Source organism: Nyctereutes procyonoides, unplaced genomic scaffold (assembly GCF_905146905.1).
Source record: "Nyctereutes procyonoides isolate TBG_1078 unplaced genomic scaffold, NYPRO_anot_genome, whole genome shotgun sequence".
Classification (NCBI taxonomy): domain Eukaryota; kingdom Metazoa; phylum Chordata; class Mammalia; order Carnivora; family Canidae; genus Nyctereutes; species Nyctereutes procyonoides.
In genome coordinates this window covers 21858418-21876498 of record NW_026575120.1, presented here as the reverse complement: position 1 = coordinate 21876498, position 18081 = coordinate 21858418, and the positions used below count along the sequence as shown (strand labels likewise).

General features: G+C 47.5%; 1 protein-coding gene across 2 annotated transcripts; it reads left to right on the top strand.

The window, feature by feature from the left end:
• Positions 1-109: 109 nt before the first annotated feature.
• NOM1 (nucleolar protein with MIF4G domain 1) lies at positions 110-17647 on the top strand. Of its 2 annotated transcripts, none has more exons than XM_055335275.1 (11): positions 110-1088; positions 2510-2634; positions 4319-4514; positions 6875-7198; positions 8910-9020; positions 10036-10203; positions 11204-11325; positions 11899-12031; positions 12542-12673; positions 14164-14273; positions 14615-17647. In XM_055335275.1, the coding sequence occupies exons 1-11, from the start codon at positions 126-128 to the stop codon at positions 14787-14789; spliced, it is 2559 nt and encodes an 852-aa protein (XP_055191250.1). In that variant the 5' UTR covers positions 110-125; the 3' UTR covers positions 14790-17647. The 2 variants fall into 2 exon arrangements, with proteins under 2 accessions (XP_055191250.1, XP_055191249.1); XM_055335274.1 differs by having other exon boundaries at positions 2507-2634.
• The last annotated feature ends 434 nt before the right edge of the window (positions 17648-18081 follow it).

Here is an 18081-nt window from a genome sequence, read left to right as displayed (position 1 = left end):
CTCCTGGGCGGTTCCCTGCGCTGCCGCCCTCCCGCCAGCAGGGGGCGCCGTCCCATCCAGCGCCGCGCCCGATCCGCCCGGAAGTCCCGCCCCTCCCGGAAGTCGGAGTCGGAGCATCCAGGAACATGGCGGCGTCCGCGAGCGCGGGAGTGACGCGCCGGCGTGGGCGCTGGGGGCGCGGACCCTGTAGGCAGCGCGGACGCGGGGTACGCCGCGGGCCGGGGGTCGGCACCGAGGGAGCTCTGAAGCGGCTAAAGCTAGCGGTGGAGGAGTTTGTGCAGGCGGCCTCCGAGGGGGAGACCCCCGGCGGCCGCGCGGGGCCCCGGACGGAGGGCCGCGTGCGCCCGGGCGAGAGGAAAAGCCGCAGGGAGCTGAGGAAGGAGAAGCGGCACCTGAAGAAGGCGCGGCGGCTGCAGAGGTCTGCGGGCCCCGTGGGCGGCGGCGGCGGAGGAGCCGGGGGGGCGGCGGAGGAAGGCGCCTGGCCGCCCCCTGCTCAGGCCCCGCCTCCGTCGAAGGGGCTGCGACCGCCCCGGGCCCGGGACCCCGGAGCGCGCCCCGAGGCCAGGGCCCCCCCCGGGGGGACCAGGCCTGCCGCAGCCGCAGCCGCTGCCGCCGCTCGGAAACGGGCTCTTCTGGCGGCCAACGAGGAGGAGGACCGGGAGATCCGAAAGCTGGAGCGGTGCCTCGGCTTGAACAAGCGCAAAAGGAAGGGCGACGGCAGCTCCGTGCCGCTGAGCTTTGCCCGCGATGGGCTCGACTACATCCTCGGAGCCCTGGAGTCTGGAAAAAATAGTGGCTTGTATGAAAGCAGCAGCAGCGAGGAGGAGGAGGATACCGAGGAGGATGCGGGGCCGACTCTCCCCGAAAGTGACTTAGAGAGTGACACGGAGGACGAGGGGCCGCAGGAGGATGTGGAAGAGGACGAGAACACGCTGGGAACACACAGTGAGGAAGAGGATGTGAAAGAGGAGAAGCAAAAGAAAGCAGAAGAGGGGGGAGCCACGCGGCAAAGGGACAAAAAGAGGGTCCGCTTTGTAGAAGAAAAGAGCGAACCATCCTCCTCCGAGGACTCTGACACAGCAGATCAGGTATTGTGTGAACAACCTAAATTCCCCGGGGTTTTTCTCGAAATAAGGAGTGGTGGCAAGAGTGGGACAGATGTATTGTTAATTGTTGAGTCGAGTGTGGGTAAATCGGGTTATTTGGTCCATTATGTGTTTTAATTTCAATAAGGAGTTCAGGGAGAAGACATCTCTAAAGATCTCTTTATCCCCATTCCCAGGGCCATTCCCAGCAGTTGTCCTGAGGTGGCATCTTCTTTCTTTACTGTCCAAACTCGACTTTGAATCCCCTCCCCCTCGGCCCTGTTGGGTGGGCGGTCCGCAGCACCCGTCACTGGCTCTGCCCTCACCTTGTCCTTTTCCTGTCCGGCTGCTCCTGCAGTGATTCTTGGAAACAAGAGCTAGTCTACAACACTGCCTTGAGTAAACTCATACATTGAAGATCAAGTTCAAAATCCACAACAGAGCAGTCAAGGCCTTCACGGGCTGGCCCCTGGCCTTGAAAATAGTTTCCCATCAGCGTGCACTCCTTCCCGCATCTCAGCACTACAACATTCTGCCCCTAAATACATGTATTCCTTCTACCTGCAGCATCTTTCCTCATTTTCACACTCTCTTTATCTGTTCAAGTCCCTCATCTCTGGGAGTCTTTCCCCATCATAAGTAAATGAACTTTCATTTCTGTCCTGGTGCCTTAGCACCTGGCGCTCTGTGAGCAGTCTTTAACTGCCATCAGTTCCTCTCCTAGAACTTTATTTTTTGGCTATTCCTAACTTTTCTTCCACAGCTTGTTGAGGTATAATTAACATACAGTCTGAACTAATGGGTGTCTCCAGAGTACCAGTTTCTATCTATGTACGTGTGATTTCTCCAACCCACCTATGTTTAAACGTCCTGACAGCATGATCAGGACTTAAAATGTTTGTCTCCTGAGGCCCTCACTTAAGTGCCCAGGGAGTGTTGGGTCAGTGGTAATGATGTGTGACCTTCCCAGTTGATGATTTAGGAAACAGCAATGGATTGATTGGGATTTTGTCCTATATGTGTACATATGAATTTTGTTTTGAACAAGTTTGAGGTTGTCTTAGGACACTCTCCCTCCAGATCTGGTGGTGCTTATGTACTGCCAGGCCCACCGTAAGTTAAGCCTGGGTAAGTGTAGGATGTAGAGCTGTGGTGGGCAGGTGGAAGAGGGCACGGCCAGCTGAAGAGTTACAGAGGGAGAAACACGATGATAAGATGACGGTAACGTCCATGGTGACACCCAGCAGGGTTACTCAGGACTCCCCCAGGCACTCAGTAAATTTCTGATGGTGATTAAGCAGCAGTGCTCAGTAGTCACAGCTTCTGCCAGTCCTTGGGACTTTAATACATAAATGTGAGCATAGCAAGGAGAAAACTGGAACTTGTTCAATGCAAAATTTTTGTGATTCTGTCCTTCCAAGCAGAGTTTTTGTGAAAATGAAGGAAAGTACATCCCACCTCACGTGAGGCAAGCTGAAGAGACAGCGGGTGATCAGAAAAAAGAGGGACTGGAAAGACTAAAGAAACACGTCAAAGGTCTCGTTAACAGGTAAAACCTCGCAACATTGTCATCCCATGCGGTGCCAAGAGCCTGTTTTCCAAAAATGCAGAAACTTTCCCAGGAATTAAACCGTAAGTGATGGGCGTGGCAAGGATTGTAGGACTCGATTGGCTCCTTTCTGTTCATGTCTTGTTGCAGCTTGAAGAGCAGGATGCCCACATTTACCATTTGGTACTTTGAACCTTCAGGGTTTGAAAGCCATACAGGTTGCCCACATGTTTGTTCTGAGAAGTCCCAGGAACAGGCCTGGCAGAGCCGACTCTTGCAGGGACACTGTGTCAGGAGTGCGGTCTTCTGCCCCCTTGCTCGTTACACGTGTGTGCATTCTCTGCAGCGTTTTCACACAAAAAGCGGCGGGTACCTGCCCACAATGAACACAGGACCCGACCCCTCTGGCATCGCATGGCTCTCCTCTAGCCTTTGTGGTCCCACCCAGCCCTCCCCCACCCTCTTCCCCACTCACACCCATTGTTTAATTTTTAATTAAAACAAAATGCTGTTTCTGGGGCAGCCCAGTCAGTTAAACATCCAACTCTTGATTTTGGCTCAGGTCATGATCATGAAATCTAGCCCCATGTCAGGCTTCTGCTCAGCAGGGAGTCTACTTGAGATACTTTCGTCCTAGCCCTCTGCCCTGCCCCTACACTCACTGCTGCGTGCACTTGCAGTCTTTCAAATAAATCTTTAAAAAAAAATTTTTTTTTAAGATTTTATTTTGTTTTTGAGAGAGAGAGAGAGATTGCACATGCTCACAAGCAGGAGGAGGGACAGAGGGAGATGGAGAAGCAGGCTCCACACTGAGCAGGGAGCCTGATGTGGGGCTCGATCCCAAGAGCCTGAGATCATGACCTGAGCTGAAGGCAGATACTTCAACAACTGAGCCACCCAAGCTCCCCTAAAGAAAATTTAAAACAGGGAACCCTGGGTGGCTCAGCGGTTTAGCGCCTGCCTTTGGCCCAGGGCACAATCCTGAAGACCTGAGATCGAGTCGGGACATTATAGGCTCCCTGCATGGAGGCTGCTTCTCCCTCTGCCTGTGTCTCTGCCTCTCTCTCTCTCTCTCTGTTTCTCATGAATAAATAAATAAAATCTTTTTAAAAAGAAAATTTAAAACCAAAACAAAATACCGTTTCCATGATACAGCCTGGAATTTTACCAAACATGCTTTTTTAATGCTCAGTGTCAGCACAGGTGCAGTGCATAATCTTCATGTGTGTATCCCTCTTTCCCCTCCACTCTGAATAGAGCAACCTTTCCCAGGGTGGGAACTAAAGATTTTTATGCTGGCCACTAACCAAAGAGTGGAAAAGTTGGATTTTTTCCCTACAGCACATACTGATGTGCTAAAAGTAAGGGTGCTTCCTTGCCTCTGACTCAGATGCTGGATCAGATACCAGGGGAGTATGGTCATTACAGTCTCCCTGGTCTTGAAGAGAGTCCATGTTTGCTTCCTTGGGGCCATATTTCAAGTGGAAAGATGGCAGTGTGGTTATTGAAGGATTCCAGAGGATTATGTGCTATTACATGCAGTATCTGCTGGGGCGAGATAAAAACTATTCACGGGTTAGAGGTGTACATGAGATAGGATGTATTGGTAATGTTGATGACTTTCATTCTTTTAAATCAAACTAAAAACTAATTCCTGATTTGAGGCCTTTACTACTGTCTGCAGGTTGAGTGAACCGAGCATAGCCTCCATAAGTGGGCAGCTGGAGGAGCTGTACATGGCCCACAGCAGGAAGGACATGAACGACACTCTGACGGACATCCTCATGAGTGCCTGTGCTCCAGACACCGCCATGCCCAGCAGGCTGATGATGGAGCATGTGCTCCTGCTCAGTGTTCTTCACCACACAGTTGGGGTGGAGGTAGGGCTCCCTTCCCCTGAGCTGTTACCAGTGTGCAAACAGTGCCTTGCAGCAGGCTCCGTTCGGGAGATACCACTTTGTCACTGTCACATGAACACTTGATTTTGTGCTTGATCCAATCTAACATGCCTTCTCATTTATTAATGACTTTTTTGGGGGGACTTACATTTTGGACTGCCTTCATCTTTGAATTCCAGCTGTACGGGTAACTTGTTTCAGATATTCTGAGCACTGTGATCCATATGGTCTTACTACTCAAGCATTCATACTGGATGGAGATCAGTTTTTCATCAGTAAGAGGGCCTGAAGAATGGGAGGCAAAACTGGATTGAATTAAGTGAGGGGACATGTGACAGGCCCGGGGCTTGGAGCCCCCCAGGCCACCTCCAGGTGGGCTCCAGACCTTCCTGTGCCCTCTTCTGTGAAGTGGGGTGTTTTGTCAGGATTAAATTGGGCAGTGTACGCAAAGCACCTGCCTGATGCCCGCTACCAAATAGGTGCTACTGAGCAAGTTGTTGTCCCTACTTCTCTTGTGTCCTCTGTCCTGGGTCGGTGGCCCTCTGGGTCAGCATCAGGGAGGCTCTGTGGTGTCAGCTCCCCATCTGTCACCTCATACAGTGCATCACAACCTCCAGGCAGTATTCCATTCCCTCGGTGTGGCCTCTTTGGGGTTGTTGCAGGAATAGTCTGATCCCAGAAGTTAATACTGAGGCATGGGAACAGACGGTGGATTAGTGAGTAGGGCTTCATTTTCCCAGGGGATGTTCCTAGGCAGAACTCATTGACCTTTTGAGTCTTTCTGTGGGACAGTATTTATCGTGGTGGTTTTGGTTTCTTCCGTTCTGATCATCCTCCTCCCAACAATGGGCCTCAGCAGCAAACACCGCTAACAGCCTGAGCCCTGGGGGAGGTTTGCATATTAGTGCCTCCCTTACTCCTGGCCCTCTCAGTCCCCAGCAGGGCCAGGAGTACAGGTAGGCATGCAGCCCCCTTCACACCCACAGCAGAGCCCAGGAGAATGTGCGCTGGCCCCAGGGTGGCAGCTACAAAGTGCTCTGGAGCTGTTTCAGTGCCACGGTCAGCATGCATTACCCCCTCATTTTGTCATTTGTTCCCAGAACTCACTGGAGTCTTGCAGAGCAGGCCTGTGCATGGGTCATTTTAAAGGCCATGGACTTGCCAACCACGTCCTTTTTTGCTATTAGAGGTTCTGCAGGAGGGGGACGTGCCAGCATCCACCACATCAGGGATGCCAGCTGGCAATCTCCACACCAGTATCTTCCCCTGTAGAGTTGGTTTATGAGGTCTCCGTGCAATGAGGACATTCCGTGGCATGGTCCATAGGAAGTGCTCAGTAAACGTTGCTTAGTCGTACTAAGCTCTGCTTGATGTGGGAGGATGTTTTCTGGTTGAAAGGCTCTCCTCACCTGAGCCTGTCTGGTTTCAGATGATCATTTCTTTAAAAAACAAAAAAAGATTTTATTTATTTATTCGTGAGAGGCAGAGGGAGAGAGAGAGAGAGAAGGGCAGAGACACAGGCAGAGAAGCAGGCTCCATGCAGGAAGCCTGATGTGGGACTTGATCTTGGGACTCCAGGATCACGCCCTGGGCTGAAGGTGGTGCCAAACTGCTGAGCCACCCAGAGATCCCTCAGGTGATCATTTCTTGCCCAGTGTGCTGACATCACTCCATGCCAGCCCCTGTGTCTACTTCTGTCCCCCCTGCCCCCCAGCCTCAGCTTGAGATTGAAAATGAGTGTTAAGAGTAGTTTGATAGATAAAATCTTTAAAAAAAGAAGCAGCAGCAGCAGCCTGGGTGGCTAGTGGTTGAGCATCTGCCTTTGTCTCAGGTCATGATCCCAGGTTCCTGGGATCAAGTCCCGCATTGGGCTCCTGTAGGGAGCCTGCTTCTCCCTCTGCCTGTGTCTCTGCCTCTCTCTCTGTCTCTCTCATGAATAAGTCTTTTTTTTTTTTAAAGTAATTTGACCTGTAGCCATTCTTAATGTTTCTAATAACTTCATTTTTCTAAGGAACTGGAAGGGCTGCTGGCCAAAAATACTGCCTTGTTGAATTTAAAGACCAAAGAATGTGCTTAGAGATTTGGGTGTCACGGCAGATGGCTGTGTGGTGTCATTTACTGTAGCGTTCTCCAGTGTGTACACAGCTGCTTATAAAGTTTATGCCATATTGGAGTTTATACCATACTGTGTGTATGTTTTACATACTAATTTAAAAAGCACTGATTTTTTTTCTACATACAGTTAAGTTTATTGAAAGAGGAAGAAGGATCCCTGCAAATAGCTTGCTAACATTTGATTCTTATGTGTTTGCAGTGATACTTTCTCTGCTCTGTTTGTCCAGGTCGGTGCTCACTTCTTGGAGGCTGTGGTGAGGAGGTTTGACACCATCTATAAGAATGGAGGAGGAGGGAAAGAGTGTGAGAACCTGCTTACCATCATTGCCCATTTGTATAACTTCCACGTGGTACAGGCTCGCCTTGTCTTTGACATTTTGAAAAAACTTATTGGAACTTTCACAGAAAAAGATATTGAGCTGACCCTGTTGATGCTGAAAAACGTGGGCTTCTCATTGAGGAAAGATGATGCGTTGTCACTTAAGGAACTGATCATGGAGGCCCAGGCCAAAGCCAGCGAGGCGGGTGGCAAGTTCCAGGACCAGACCAGGGTACAACTGTGTCTCCTGACCTTCCTAAGTCCCCAGATGCCCACACGCTGACCAGAGCTTAAAAATAAGTATTTGGGGTAAAATCGCATTTACCCCACTGTCTTCTGCCTCATCAGGTTCTGTGGCTTTATTGTCAGTATGCAAATGAACTTTGTTTTTCTGCTAAGAACTCAGGTGTTCTGTGAACTTAAGAATCAGTTTCTTTAAAATTTATCCATTCAAAACACGTTTACTGAGAAAGGCAATGTGGCATGGGCCTCAGGCATCAGCGCTCTTGCATTTCCAGCTCTTCTGCTTAACAGTGACGCACCCTGAGTCTTCCCAGCCTTGGTGTCCGTGTCTAGGAAATGGGGGCTCATTGTGGCTCCTGCCTCATCTGCTGGTTGGGAGGCACGAGTAAGCTCCAGGAAGCCCATAAGGGAGGAAAGGATGTCACTCTGGTAACAAGAGAAGAGTTTGTGTCTGGAACCTGCAGGGAGCAGGGCAGTAGGAGTGGGCAGAGGCTGGCCTCAGGAGTGCTTTGTAAACCCTTTCAGGGACTTGGGGTTTTATCCTGGAGGCATCCTGGGTTCTGAGCAGGCAAATAATGTACGATGTTTTCATGTCACTTTGACTACACTGAGAGAAGGGGGAGGTAGGCAGGCAGGGAGCCTTAGCATTGTAGCAGTAGATATGGATTTAGGAGTTAGAAGTGACCAGATGGTGTAGACTGGAGGAGAAGGCTGGTGTTAAGGACAGGAAGGGCCAGGGTCACCCCTGGTGGACCACAGGACAGTAGGACAAGACTCAGACTCAGGAGGAAAGACAGGCCCATTTTGGAAGTCCTGAAATGGAATGCTGGGGTCAGCCATGAGAGGTGCGGTCCTGGGAGCTGTGCAGGTTGGGGAGTGAACAGAGCCCCACAGTTTCAGAGCACCAGCATTCATCTGCCTTGTTGGGAGGAGGAGCATGAGGAAGCTCCTGGAGTCAGGTCCCTGAGTGTCCCAAGGAAGCCCTTGTCCCTGGGCTGAATGCTCAGAGGCAAGTTTAAAACACAAAAGTCTACAGAGACAGGAAGTAACCTCTGTGCCCTAGGGCTGGGGAGGATGGGGATGCCCGAAATGGGTTTGGAGTTTGGTGGGGGTGAGAATATTCTGGAATTGATGAAGGTAGCTGCACACCCCTGAATGTGTTCATTGTATGCTTTTAAATGGGTGAGTTTTATGGTGTGTTAGTTAGATCTCAATAAAATGTAGTATATGAGGAAATCTCAGAGAAGGATATGCAAAAATTCTTTTTTGCTGTTCTTATGACCTTAATTACAATGTTATTTCTAATTTAAAAGTCAAAAAGTAAGAATGGGGAAGAAGTTGAAATATAGTAGGGAGAGAGGGTAACTAAAACTGTGGGAGTGGGGGGTGGGGGGCCACTGGGGCAGGTCAGAGGAGGTGGGGCAGGGTGGGGGAGAGGAAGGCAGATCTGGCCAGAATTTCAGGGCGGGGGTGGGGGTGGGGTGTTGTCAGTGTCAGATGGAGGCCAGGTGGCACAATCGTATTAAAATAGGTTAGTGTCCTGAGCAGGAGGTTCACATTCATGGCCACTGTCAACTTGGAAGACCATCTGTGGTTGGTCAGTGGTAGTGGTGACTGTGCGTGTCCTTCCCCAGTCGGACAGTCGTATGTTTAGACTATCTGAAATGATGGTTTCTTCTGTTGTCGTTTTTTTCTTAAAGGTTCGGTTCATGTTAGAGACCATGTTGGCGCTGAAGAACAATGACATGCGTAAAATTCCAGGCTATGACCCTGAACCAATGGAGAAACTCAGGAAGTTACAGAGAGCTTTGGTGAGGCACTTTCACTTCTTATTTCGAGTTCCCATGTCTGCATGTGCTCGTTGTGACAGTACGGAAAGCATTTGGTGCTGTAAGGTGCCATATCTGCTTAATAAGATATCCAGGAGAGACGCTGGGGTGACTGTGTTGCTCTAACGGCTGACTCAATTTTAGCTCGGGTCATGATCTTGGGGTGGTGAGATCAAACCCTGTGTCAGGCTCCATCCTCAGTAGGGAGTCAGAGTCTGCTTGAGATTCTCTCCCTCTGCCCTTCCCCTTTCTGTGAGCTCGCACACTCTTGCTCTCTCTCAAATGAGTAAATAAATCTTAAAAGAGTTCCAAGATACTGGGAGGAACCCTCAACGTTTCTGTGGTGGGAGCCTCAGAGTGGCCCATGGGCAGGGCAGCCCCTGTGAGTTAAGTGTCCCCAGCACTCAGCCTGTGCTGCTGGACTCAGCTGCACAGTAGGTCTCTGATCACTTTGAAAGGAGGCTCAAAAAAAAAAAAAAAATGAAAGGAGGCTCAGGCCAGGATCCACCCAGACCAGTGAAGTCAGTGTGGCAGTGGGGGGGGATCATCTGTTGGAGCATGTGCCCCTGACATGGGACCACAGCTCCCCACTGACACCGTCAGTCGGGGGGGGTCCTCAGCCCTGTCTCTGGACAGATCTAGAATCATTGGTTCAGCAAACCCCAGGCGCTGCTGGGCCACATTCTCACCAGGAGCTCCACTCAGCTCTCCTTGGGGCCTGAGTCCGAGCTTCTTCCCTGCTGTGACAGCTTTTCAGACACAGGACTGTTTGGGGTGATAAGCCCACAAATCTCAGCCAGAAGCGCTGAGTTTACCTCTAACTTTGGCATTATTCCACACTAGCTAACTAGTTGTCAGTGACTAACAGTTGTCAGTGACTCAGCACAATATTCACAAACCAAAAACTCCATGATCCAAAAACAGAAAAAGCCTAAGGGTGATGATCGTGCAGACTGAGCCAACTAAACTGTTTACTAGCTCCTTTTCTTTCTCTCAGGTACGCAGTGCTGGCTCAGGTACTGAAACTCAGCTCCGCATCTCCTGGGACAGTGTCCTGAACGCCCAGCAGACTGGGCGCTGGTGGATCGTGGGGTCCGCATGGAGTGGGGCCCCTATGATTGACAACAGCCAGCAGAAGACACTGGAGAAGCACCCCTCGGGGACGGTACAAAAAGCCCTGCACTCCTACCAGGAGCATGTCCATATCCCCCACGGTGTCTTGGGCATTCCCTAGAGTAGCCACCTTATTCATTGGGTGGTTATCAAGACGTGTAGATGTGGGTTTATTCAAAGACCGTAGAGCAGTGGTTACTGTTCTGTGATATAATTTAATTCATTTTGTTATTTCTTTTTAACATATTTTTATAAGTCCCACAATAGCATACATAAAGGACTTAAAACTTGAATGAAACCAGGGGAATGTGTGAAAACCCAAATGTGGGATGCCTGGGTGGCTCAGTGGTTAAAGCATCTGCCTTCGGCTCAGGGCGTGATCCTGGAATCCTGAGATTGAGTTCCACTCAGGCTCCCTGCATGGAGCCTGCTTCTTCCTCTGCCTGTGTCTCTGCCTCTCTCTCTCTCTCTCTCTCTCTCTCTCTCTCTCTCTCTCTCTCTCACTCTCACTCAAATAAACAAACAAATAAAATCTTTATTTAAAAAACAAAAACCGGAACGCTCCCCTTGCAGGTAACAGGCTTGAGAGGCAAACAGTGTGTCCCAGGAGGTGTGGCTTCTGGTCCATTGGGCTTAGATTGTTAGAATTTTTTGTATTTCTCTATATTTTATTATTAACTAAAGTCCTTATGTTATTCAGATTTCCTTCATTCTCCCCCAATACCCATTTTTTTTGGTCTCAGGAGCCCATGTCACACCTCATCATCCTGGCTCTTCTAATTCATGTCATTATTGCCGAGACTGAAGATCAAGCTCTCCCAAGTTTTTCTGAAACTCTTGTGGCTTGTTTTGTCTCTTGCTGCTGTTTTCTCTTTGTGGGTGCTTACCTGAGAACAAAGATTCAGCATTCACTTGTGTATATTTACATGTAACCAAAATTAATTTTCAGAAGCATCCGTGTTATCTTTTAGAAACTTTGTTACTACAGTAAACCAAGGTAACTGTTCCTTGAAACAACCTTGTGGTCTGTGCCTTAATTACTCCTCTTTCAGGTTAGTAAGAAGATACTAGAACTCGCCCGAAAGCAGAGAATGAACACCGATGTCAGGAGAAACATATTCTGTACAATAATGACTAGTGAAGATTTTTTGGACGCATTTGAGAAGCTCCTGAAGTAAGCATTAGTGCAAACACTTGGATTAGATGTTGAAGAAATCAGCACAGTTGAGTTTCATGTTATGAAGGGTTAGGTCAGATGCTGCCCAGGCGGCGGCATTATCCTGTTTCTCCTCCTGCCCTGGCTTCAGGCGTCCCCTGGTCAGCAGTCTTGCTCCTGTGAACTGGCCACTGGTCATTCCAAATTGGAACATTTTATGATCTATTTTGATTAAAAGTATTAGATGATTATTCACAGTGACTGTTGGTTGCCATAAATTGCTTAGAATCCTCATATTGAGGTGGTTTTTCTGATTACTTCTAAATTAAAAACTTCCTGGTATAATTTCTATATTTATTTGTAAAAATTTTTAAAGTATCTGTGTACCTTTATAAAATATTTCTTAACAAATCTGATATTTTCTTTTATTGCTTCAAACACAGAATGAAATGCCTGGGCACGAGGCCAGGCCTGCCCGTAGCACCTGTCTTGTAACTCCAATCCCCCTCTCCTCGGTTCCCTTTTAACCAAACTGCCAGGCAGCATGTGCTCCTCTGAAAGATTCCTTACTCATCACTATCTGTTTTGTAGGCTTGGGCTGAAGGACCAGCAGGAGAGGGAGATCGTTCATGTTCTCATGGATTGCTGCCTTCAGGAGAAAACCTACAACCCTTTCTATGCATTGCTGGCTGGCAAGTTCTGTGACTACCAGAGGAAGTTCCAGGTAACCTCACTAGCAGCCCACCGGTTACCTGGGCCCCACAGTTTTCCTAGATATTCTGTCTGGCTCATCCCACCCAGAACAAGCGCCCTGAGTGAGGGGTCTATCCAGCTGAGAGCTGTGGGGGTGGGGACAGTACCAGGGCTCATGCCTGCGGCCAGGCACCCCCTCCCAGGGAGCTAGTGGACATCACTGAGGCAGAGTGGCCGGGCTACCTTTTCTTGTCGCAGATGAGGGTGTCTTGTGCCCCCATCCCTGGGGCAGTGCCTCCTTGATCTTACGTGGCAGCAGCTTTTTATGATCTTTCTCAACATTTCTGCCGATCAGAGCCAGAAAATCCAAACAAATTACAGTGGCACTGTCTCAAACCACTGTGTGTTGTCCTGACTCAACTTTGAAGATACTGCAAGTAGATGAGCAGTAGAAGACCTGGAGGTTAACACTGTTACTCACTTACTCTAACAATTGTCTGCATTGTAACTCTTTTTTTTTTTTTTTCAATTGTTCTATTAGATGACTGTCCAGTTCAGCATATGGGATAAATTTCGGGACTTAGAAAATTTGCCAGCCACTAATTTCTCTAATTTGATTCACTTGGTAGCCTACTTGTTGAAGACAAAATCACTTCCACTTTCTATTTTAAAGGTTTGTATTGTGGATGAAATTATTAAAAGCAATCAAAAATGAAAATGCTAGTGCAATTTGGTATTGATAGTGGTATTGATTTGGTATTGATAGTGTAGTTTGGTATTTTAAGAAAATGCATTTCCTTAGATTCTAACTTACCTGGAAGGGGTTTTATAATGTCCTAGCCATCAGAGAAAGTTGCCAGGGTAGCTTGCAGTGTAAACATAGCTCATAAACGAAGATACAGTTACAGTCGTTTGGCTCATCTCCGAGAATCTTGTTTGGACTTTGGGTTCATGTGCAGGTCCTAGTTAACAGTCTTGCATTGGCCACTGGCGAATCAGGAGGAGGATGAGGAGACAGAGCCAGTGAGCTGCAGTGCAGGACTCACGCTTTTTCTCCCTTTGTGATGCCACCCTCCTCCCCTGCCAGCCCCGCCCTGTTTCTGCATCACATCCGAGTCAGGGAAATGCAGGTGCCCTGACGTTGGTCTGGAGTGGACAGGGAGGGAACCTGAGGGCCAGCGAGAGTGTCCAGGGCCTGGACTTCTGTGCCTCTTGCTCCCTGACCTGCAGATAGACTACAGATGGAATTTCCTGGTCATGCTTATATGTCTGTCCACCAGGGCACTGAAGTGGTTGACTGTGTCTGGGCTGTGCTACGAGGGGTGGGCCACTGTAAGTCCCACTGAAAGAGCACTGAGCCTTATGCCACATTATAAAAATGAGAGTGCTGTAAAGCATAGAGAGTACATGCCTTCTCATTGCAGGACTAGATCTTGCCTTCAGTTCACTCAAGTTTTGAGCTCCAAACGAAATAGGCTACGGTGTTTCCCTAGATTCAGTAGAACCTAGAGATGTCCTAGAAATTTGTCCCCGGTCCTCACTCCCCCCTTCCCACCACCAATTCACAGAGGCCTCTCTTGAACTCTTAGTGCAGATGGCACATCATCATGCACACAGTTTTCCTCTACGTGGATAGCATTATCCTATCCCCGCAGTCCAAAAATCTTCCTACAGTTCTCTGTTAAGTCAGCATGAGTTTGCAGTATATCCACATGAATATCTATAATTCTGTTCTCTGATTTTATTATCTCTGTGCTGTATTTCCCTGTGTAAGTGTACTAAAATGTATATATATTTCTTAGGGAATACATATATATGTACGAGTGATTTTCTCCTAGATCTGAATTTCTCATGTATGGTCTTAATTAGGGGGCAGTTTTTTCAAGGCATGGAGATATGTCTGTTTCAATTCCTGAATTAAATTCCTGATTCATAAGTTCTGCACCCATAAAAGCTTAGCACTGGCAGTGTGCTGTCAATGGTGGTGTGCACATACCTGTGGGCAGTGTGTAGGGCAGCCTGTGGCCTTGCCAGCAGCTCTGCATCTCCTACAACTGGAAGTAGCCTTACTTAAAGGGGGCGGGTAATTTTTTTACTCTATTTTTAGAAATTAGTGAAAAAATTGACTAAATTTAACTTTCTCTCTGTCCTGACTCTAATTAGGTAGTTGAATTCAGTGAATTGGATAAACCCAGAGTCCACTTTTTACGAAAAGTATTACATATTCTGTTAATGGAAACAGAAGTTGAAGACCTTGGTTCAATTTTTGCAAGGTATGTTCTCAGCTTGTTCTATGAAAATATGGAAAAGAGATAAAGAGAATTATTTTCACTTATGTTGACTTATAAAGACAAGGTTGTTACACATTATGTGCAGCTTAATACATTATTTTCAGTTTTAATTTTAAGCTAATATACATTCGATTTGGGGGACATGAAACTTGCCTAATAGCAAACTAATGACGATCTCTAACACGTAGAATATGTTGTTAAGCTCTTGAGAATTCTGTTTTTAAAAGCAGTTAGGTTATATCTCCCAACTGGAAATTGTTAGAAACTGCAGTATGGGAAAGACCGGCTTATCCCTGATGCACATTTATGCCCCTCCTTTACAGAGTGTCTGACAACCCGAAGCTAGGCTTGTTGAGAGAAGGTCTGAAGCTCTTCATCAGCCACTTCCTGCTGAAGAGTGTGCAAGTGCACACAAGGGCAGAGGAGGCCAGTGTGCTGAGGGAGAGGGCTGACCTCGCAACAAAGTCTTTGCAAGGCAAAGCTTCCCTGAGAATGTAGTCTGGAAAAGGAGAAGAAGGGCGTGGTCATTTGTCTGCAAATGTCCTTTCTAAACCCAAAAGGCTTGTTACTCTGCTGACCATGTGCAAAAGCTTGTTGGAGCTATATATGCTACAGTCTTGTATTTAAGATACAGTGTTTGAGATCATTTTTTAATTCGAGGTTATATCGTGTTTATGTTTTAAACGATTTTTACATATCTGTATATGGAATGGGGTGAGGAGAAGGCAAGGGGGAAGGACAGGCAGACACGGGACACATTCTCTTAAGTAATGAGACTGGGTGGGATGCGATCGTTGTAGTCTTCCATAGACAGACGGTCCACTAGAGGGTGCAGTTATGTAGAAATTGATGCGGTTTTTATCTTTTGTGTGTATTGGTTAAAAGTTCCAAAACCATGAGTTAAATGTGATACCTGATATTGGGAAGTACTGGGAATGCAAGTATGTTTGAAAAGTCAGCGGTTGACTTAAGCCTTGCAGGTACCGGTACAGCCTGGTATGTCCGGGAGCTTCCCAGCAGCACTTGCCTCTCAAGGACACTGCCCCTGTCTGTGTCCATGGCTTACACTCATCAACTCCAGGTTGTAAAGCACTTTACTAAACAACTTTGAAGTCCCTGGATAGATACAGGACACGTAATGGGTGTGCCTCTGAGCTGGGTTCTAGGAGGAGTAAATGTGAATAACACAATTGCCACCTGCCAGGAATGAACGTTCATATAGTGGAAGACACACCCCGCTGAGTACAGTAAACTGGCAGCTTCTCTGAAGGAAGTAAGTCCTAGATTGACAAACATCTGTTGCTTCCCCGGCTCTTAGAATTTGCTTCTCTGTCTTAAATGCTGTAAACTTGATTTAAGTGTCACCTTTGGTTGCAAAGTCATCAAAACATGTGCTTAGAACCATGGTTTATATGGCATAAGCACATACCCGGCAGCGTGCTGTCCCACAGAACGACCACCTTGGAGAGCTGCCCTGGCCTGAGTGAGGTCACCCCAGACTCCCCTCTCTCAGACTTCCAAGTACGATCTTCATGTTACTCAACGCAGTTCATGTTTAGAAATCACCATGTGATGTAGCGTCTCCATGTGCACTCCTGAACTAATGTTTTAAGTCTAGAGATGCGCAAGGCACATGAAAGCCTTTGTGTCCCCAGTTGGCTAGCCCGCCAGCAGAGAACGGCGTGCATGAGCTGAGAGCCTCCACATTCTCTGTGGGTGGGGGTCAGGCCAGAAGAGGTCGGTTCCTCTCTGGCGCCTGCCTTCCCTCAAACTCAGCACACTGCCAGCCTCCAGGTCCTGCTCTGAAGAAGGCAGCATCCGTCAAACTAAACAGTGCACTTACTGACACAGTAAGTGCAGGCTCCTGCTTCCACAAAGACTCATGGAACTGACCTAAGGCCACTCACTGTGGGGGGCAGCCGCTGAGACCCCAAACGGTCCCTACCACCCCTGACATGCACTAAACCTAGTCGGGGGCATGGCTCAGCTCAAGCTAACTTTGCAGAAGAGGATCTTTTGTTAACAGAATCCCATTTTTATCTTGTCTTTTATAATTTGTCTTTTTTGATATTAAAGACAAATTAATATCAAATTAATATTTGATTTTTGTGAAAATATCATGGGTTATCACATTAGTAAGTATACTTATTAAAGTAAAGAATTATATCTTGAGGGCAGCCCGCGTGGCTCAGCAGTTTAGCGCTGCCTTCGGCCCAGGGCGTAATCCTGGAGACCAGGGATCGAGTCCCACATCGGGCTCCCAGCATGGAGCCTGCTTCTCCCTCTCCCTATGTCTCTGCCTCTCTCTCTCTCTCTCTCTCTCTCTCTCTCTCTCTCTCTCTCTCTGTGTGTGTGTGTGTGTGTGTGTGTGTGTCTCATGAATAAATAAAGAAAATCCTTAAAAAAAAAAAGAATTATATCTTGAACAATAGTCACTGAATTCAGACTTGCTTGTGAATACATAGGTTTTTAAATGTATTACAGTAATACTCCACATTTGAAAAATATTGAAGTCTTTGCTTGGTATGTATGTGAATTTTTGGACTCTTGTGATGCAGGCTTAGAATAGTGATTGTATTGATAGAATTTCTGAAAAGAAGCTGTCTTTTATTTTTTTTCCTTCTTTTTTTTTAAGATTTTATTTATTCGTGAGAGAAAGAGGCAGAGACACAGGCCGAGGGAGAAGCAGGCTCCATGTAGGGAGCCTGACGTGGGACTCGATCCCAGGGTGGTGCTAAACAACTGAGCCACCCAGGCTGCCCTATTTTTTTCCTTTAGATAATCTCTGCACCCAACCTGGGGCTTGAACTCGGCCACCCTGAGATCAAGAGTTGCATGCTCTACCGACTAAGCCACCCAGGAGCCCTAGGGGACTTCATGTTTAGAATAGAGATATAGGGCAGCCCCGGTGGCCCAGCGGTTTGGCGCCGCCTTCAGCCCAGGGTGTGATCCTGGGGCCCCGGGATTGAGTCCCACGTCGGGCTCCCTGCATGGAGCCCGCTTCTCCCTCTGCCTGTGTCTCTGCCTCTCTGTGTGTCTGTCATGAATAAATAAATAAAATCTTTAAAAAAAAATAGAATAGAGATATAAGGGACATAAGACAATAGAGACATAAGAGACATAAGAGTGGCTCAGTGGGTGTTGGGTGAAGCGTCTGCCTTCGGCTCAGGTCATGATCTCGGGATCCTGGGATTGAGTGCACTGTTGGGCTCCCTGCTCAGCCGGGGGTCTGCTTCTCCCTCTCTCCCTGTTCATTCTCTCTCTCAAATGAATAAAAATCTTTTAAAAATAAAAACATAAGGAACAGACTTTTTAATGTATTAAAATGTATAAATAAAATTATTTTTTATATTTTATTTAGACTGCCAGTAAAGGTTTATTTTGAAAGGTTTGTTGGTACTGATACCTTATCTTTCCATTTTTTTAGGAAACCTGATTAGCATGTGTTTTGGGCTACACCTAAAAAATACAGTCTCCATCTCCCTCCTCCCCACTCTCTGCCCAAAGACCCAGATAAAGCAAAGGAGGCAAAATGTTAACCATTAGTGAGTCTGGGTGAAGTTTATACAATGAAGGATATTCTTACAACTTCCCCATAAGTTTTAAATTTAAATTATTTCAAAATAAATAATTTTTATAAGGTATTCACAATGCAGAATTCACTCTTCAAAGTTTTAAAATGCTCTGATGTTTTTTTTCACACAAATAATGAAGCAAATCGCCTTTGCCTCTTTTGTAACAGTCTAACTAGGCCTTTCTGTGTAAACAGTGATAGGATTTTGGTGCGTCA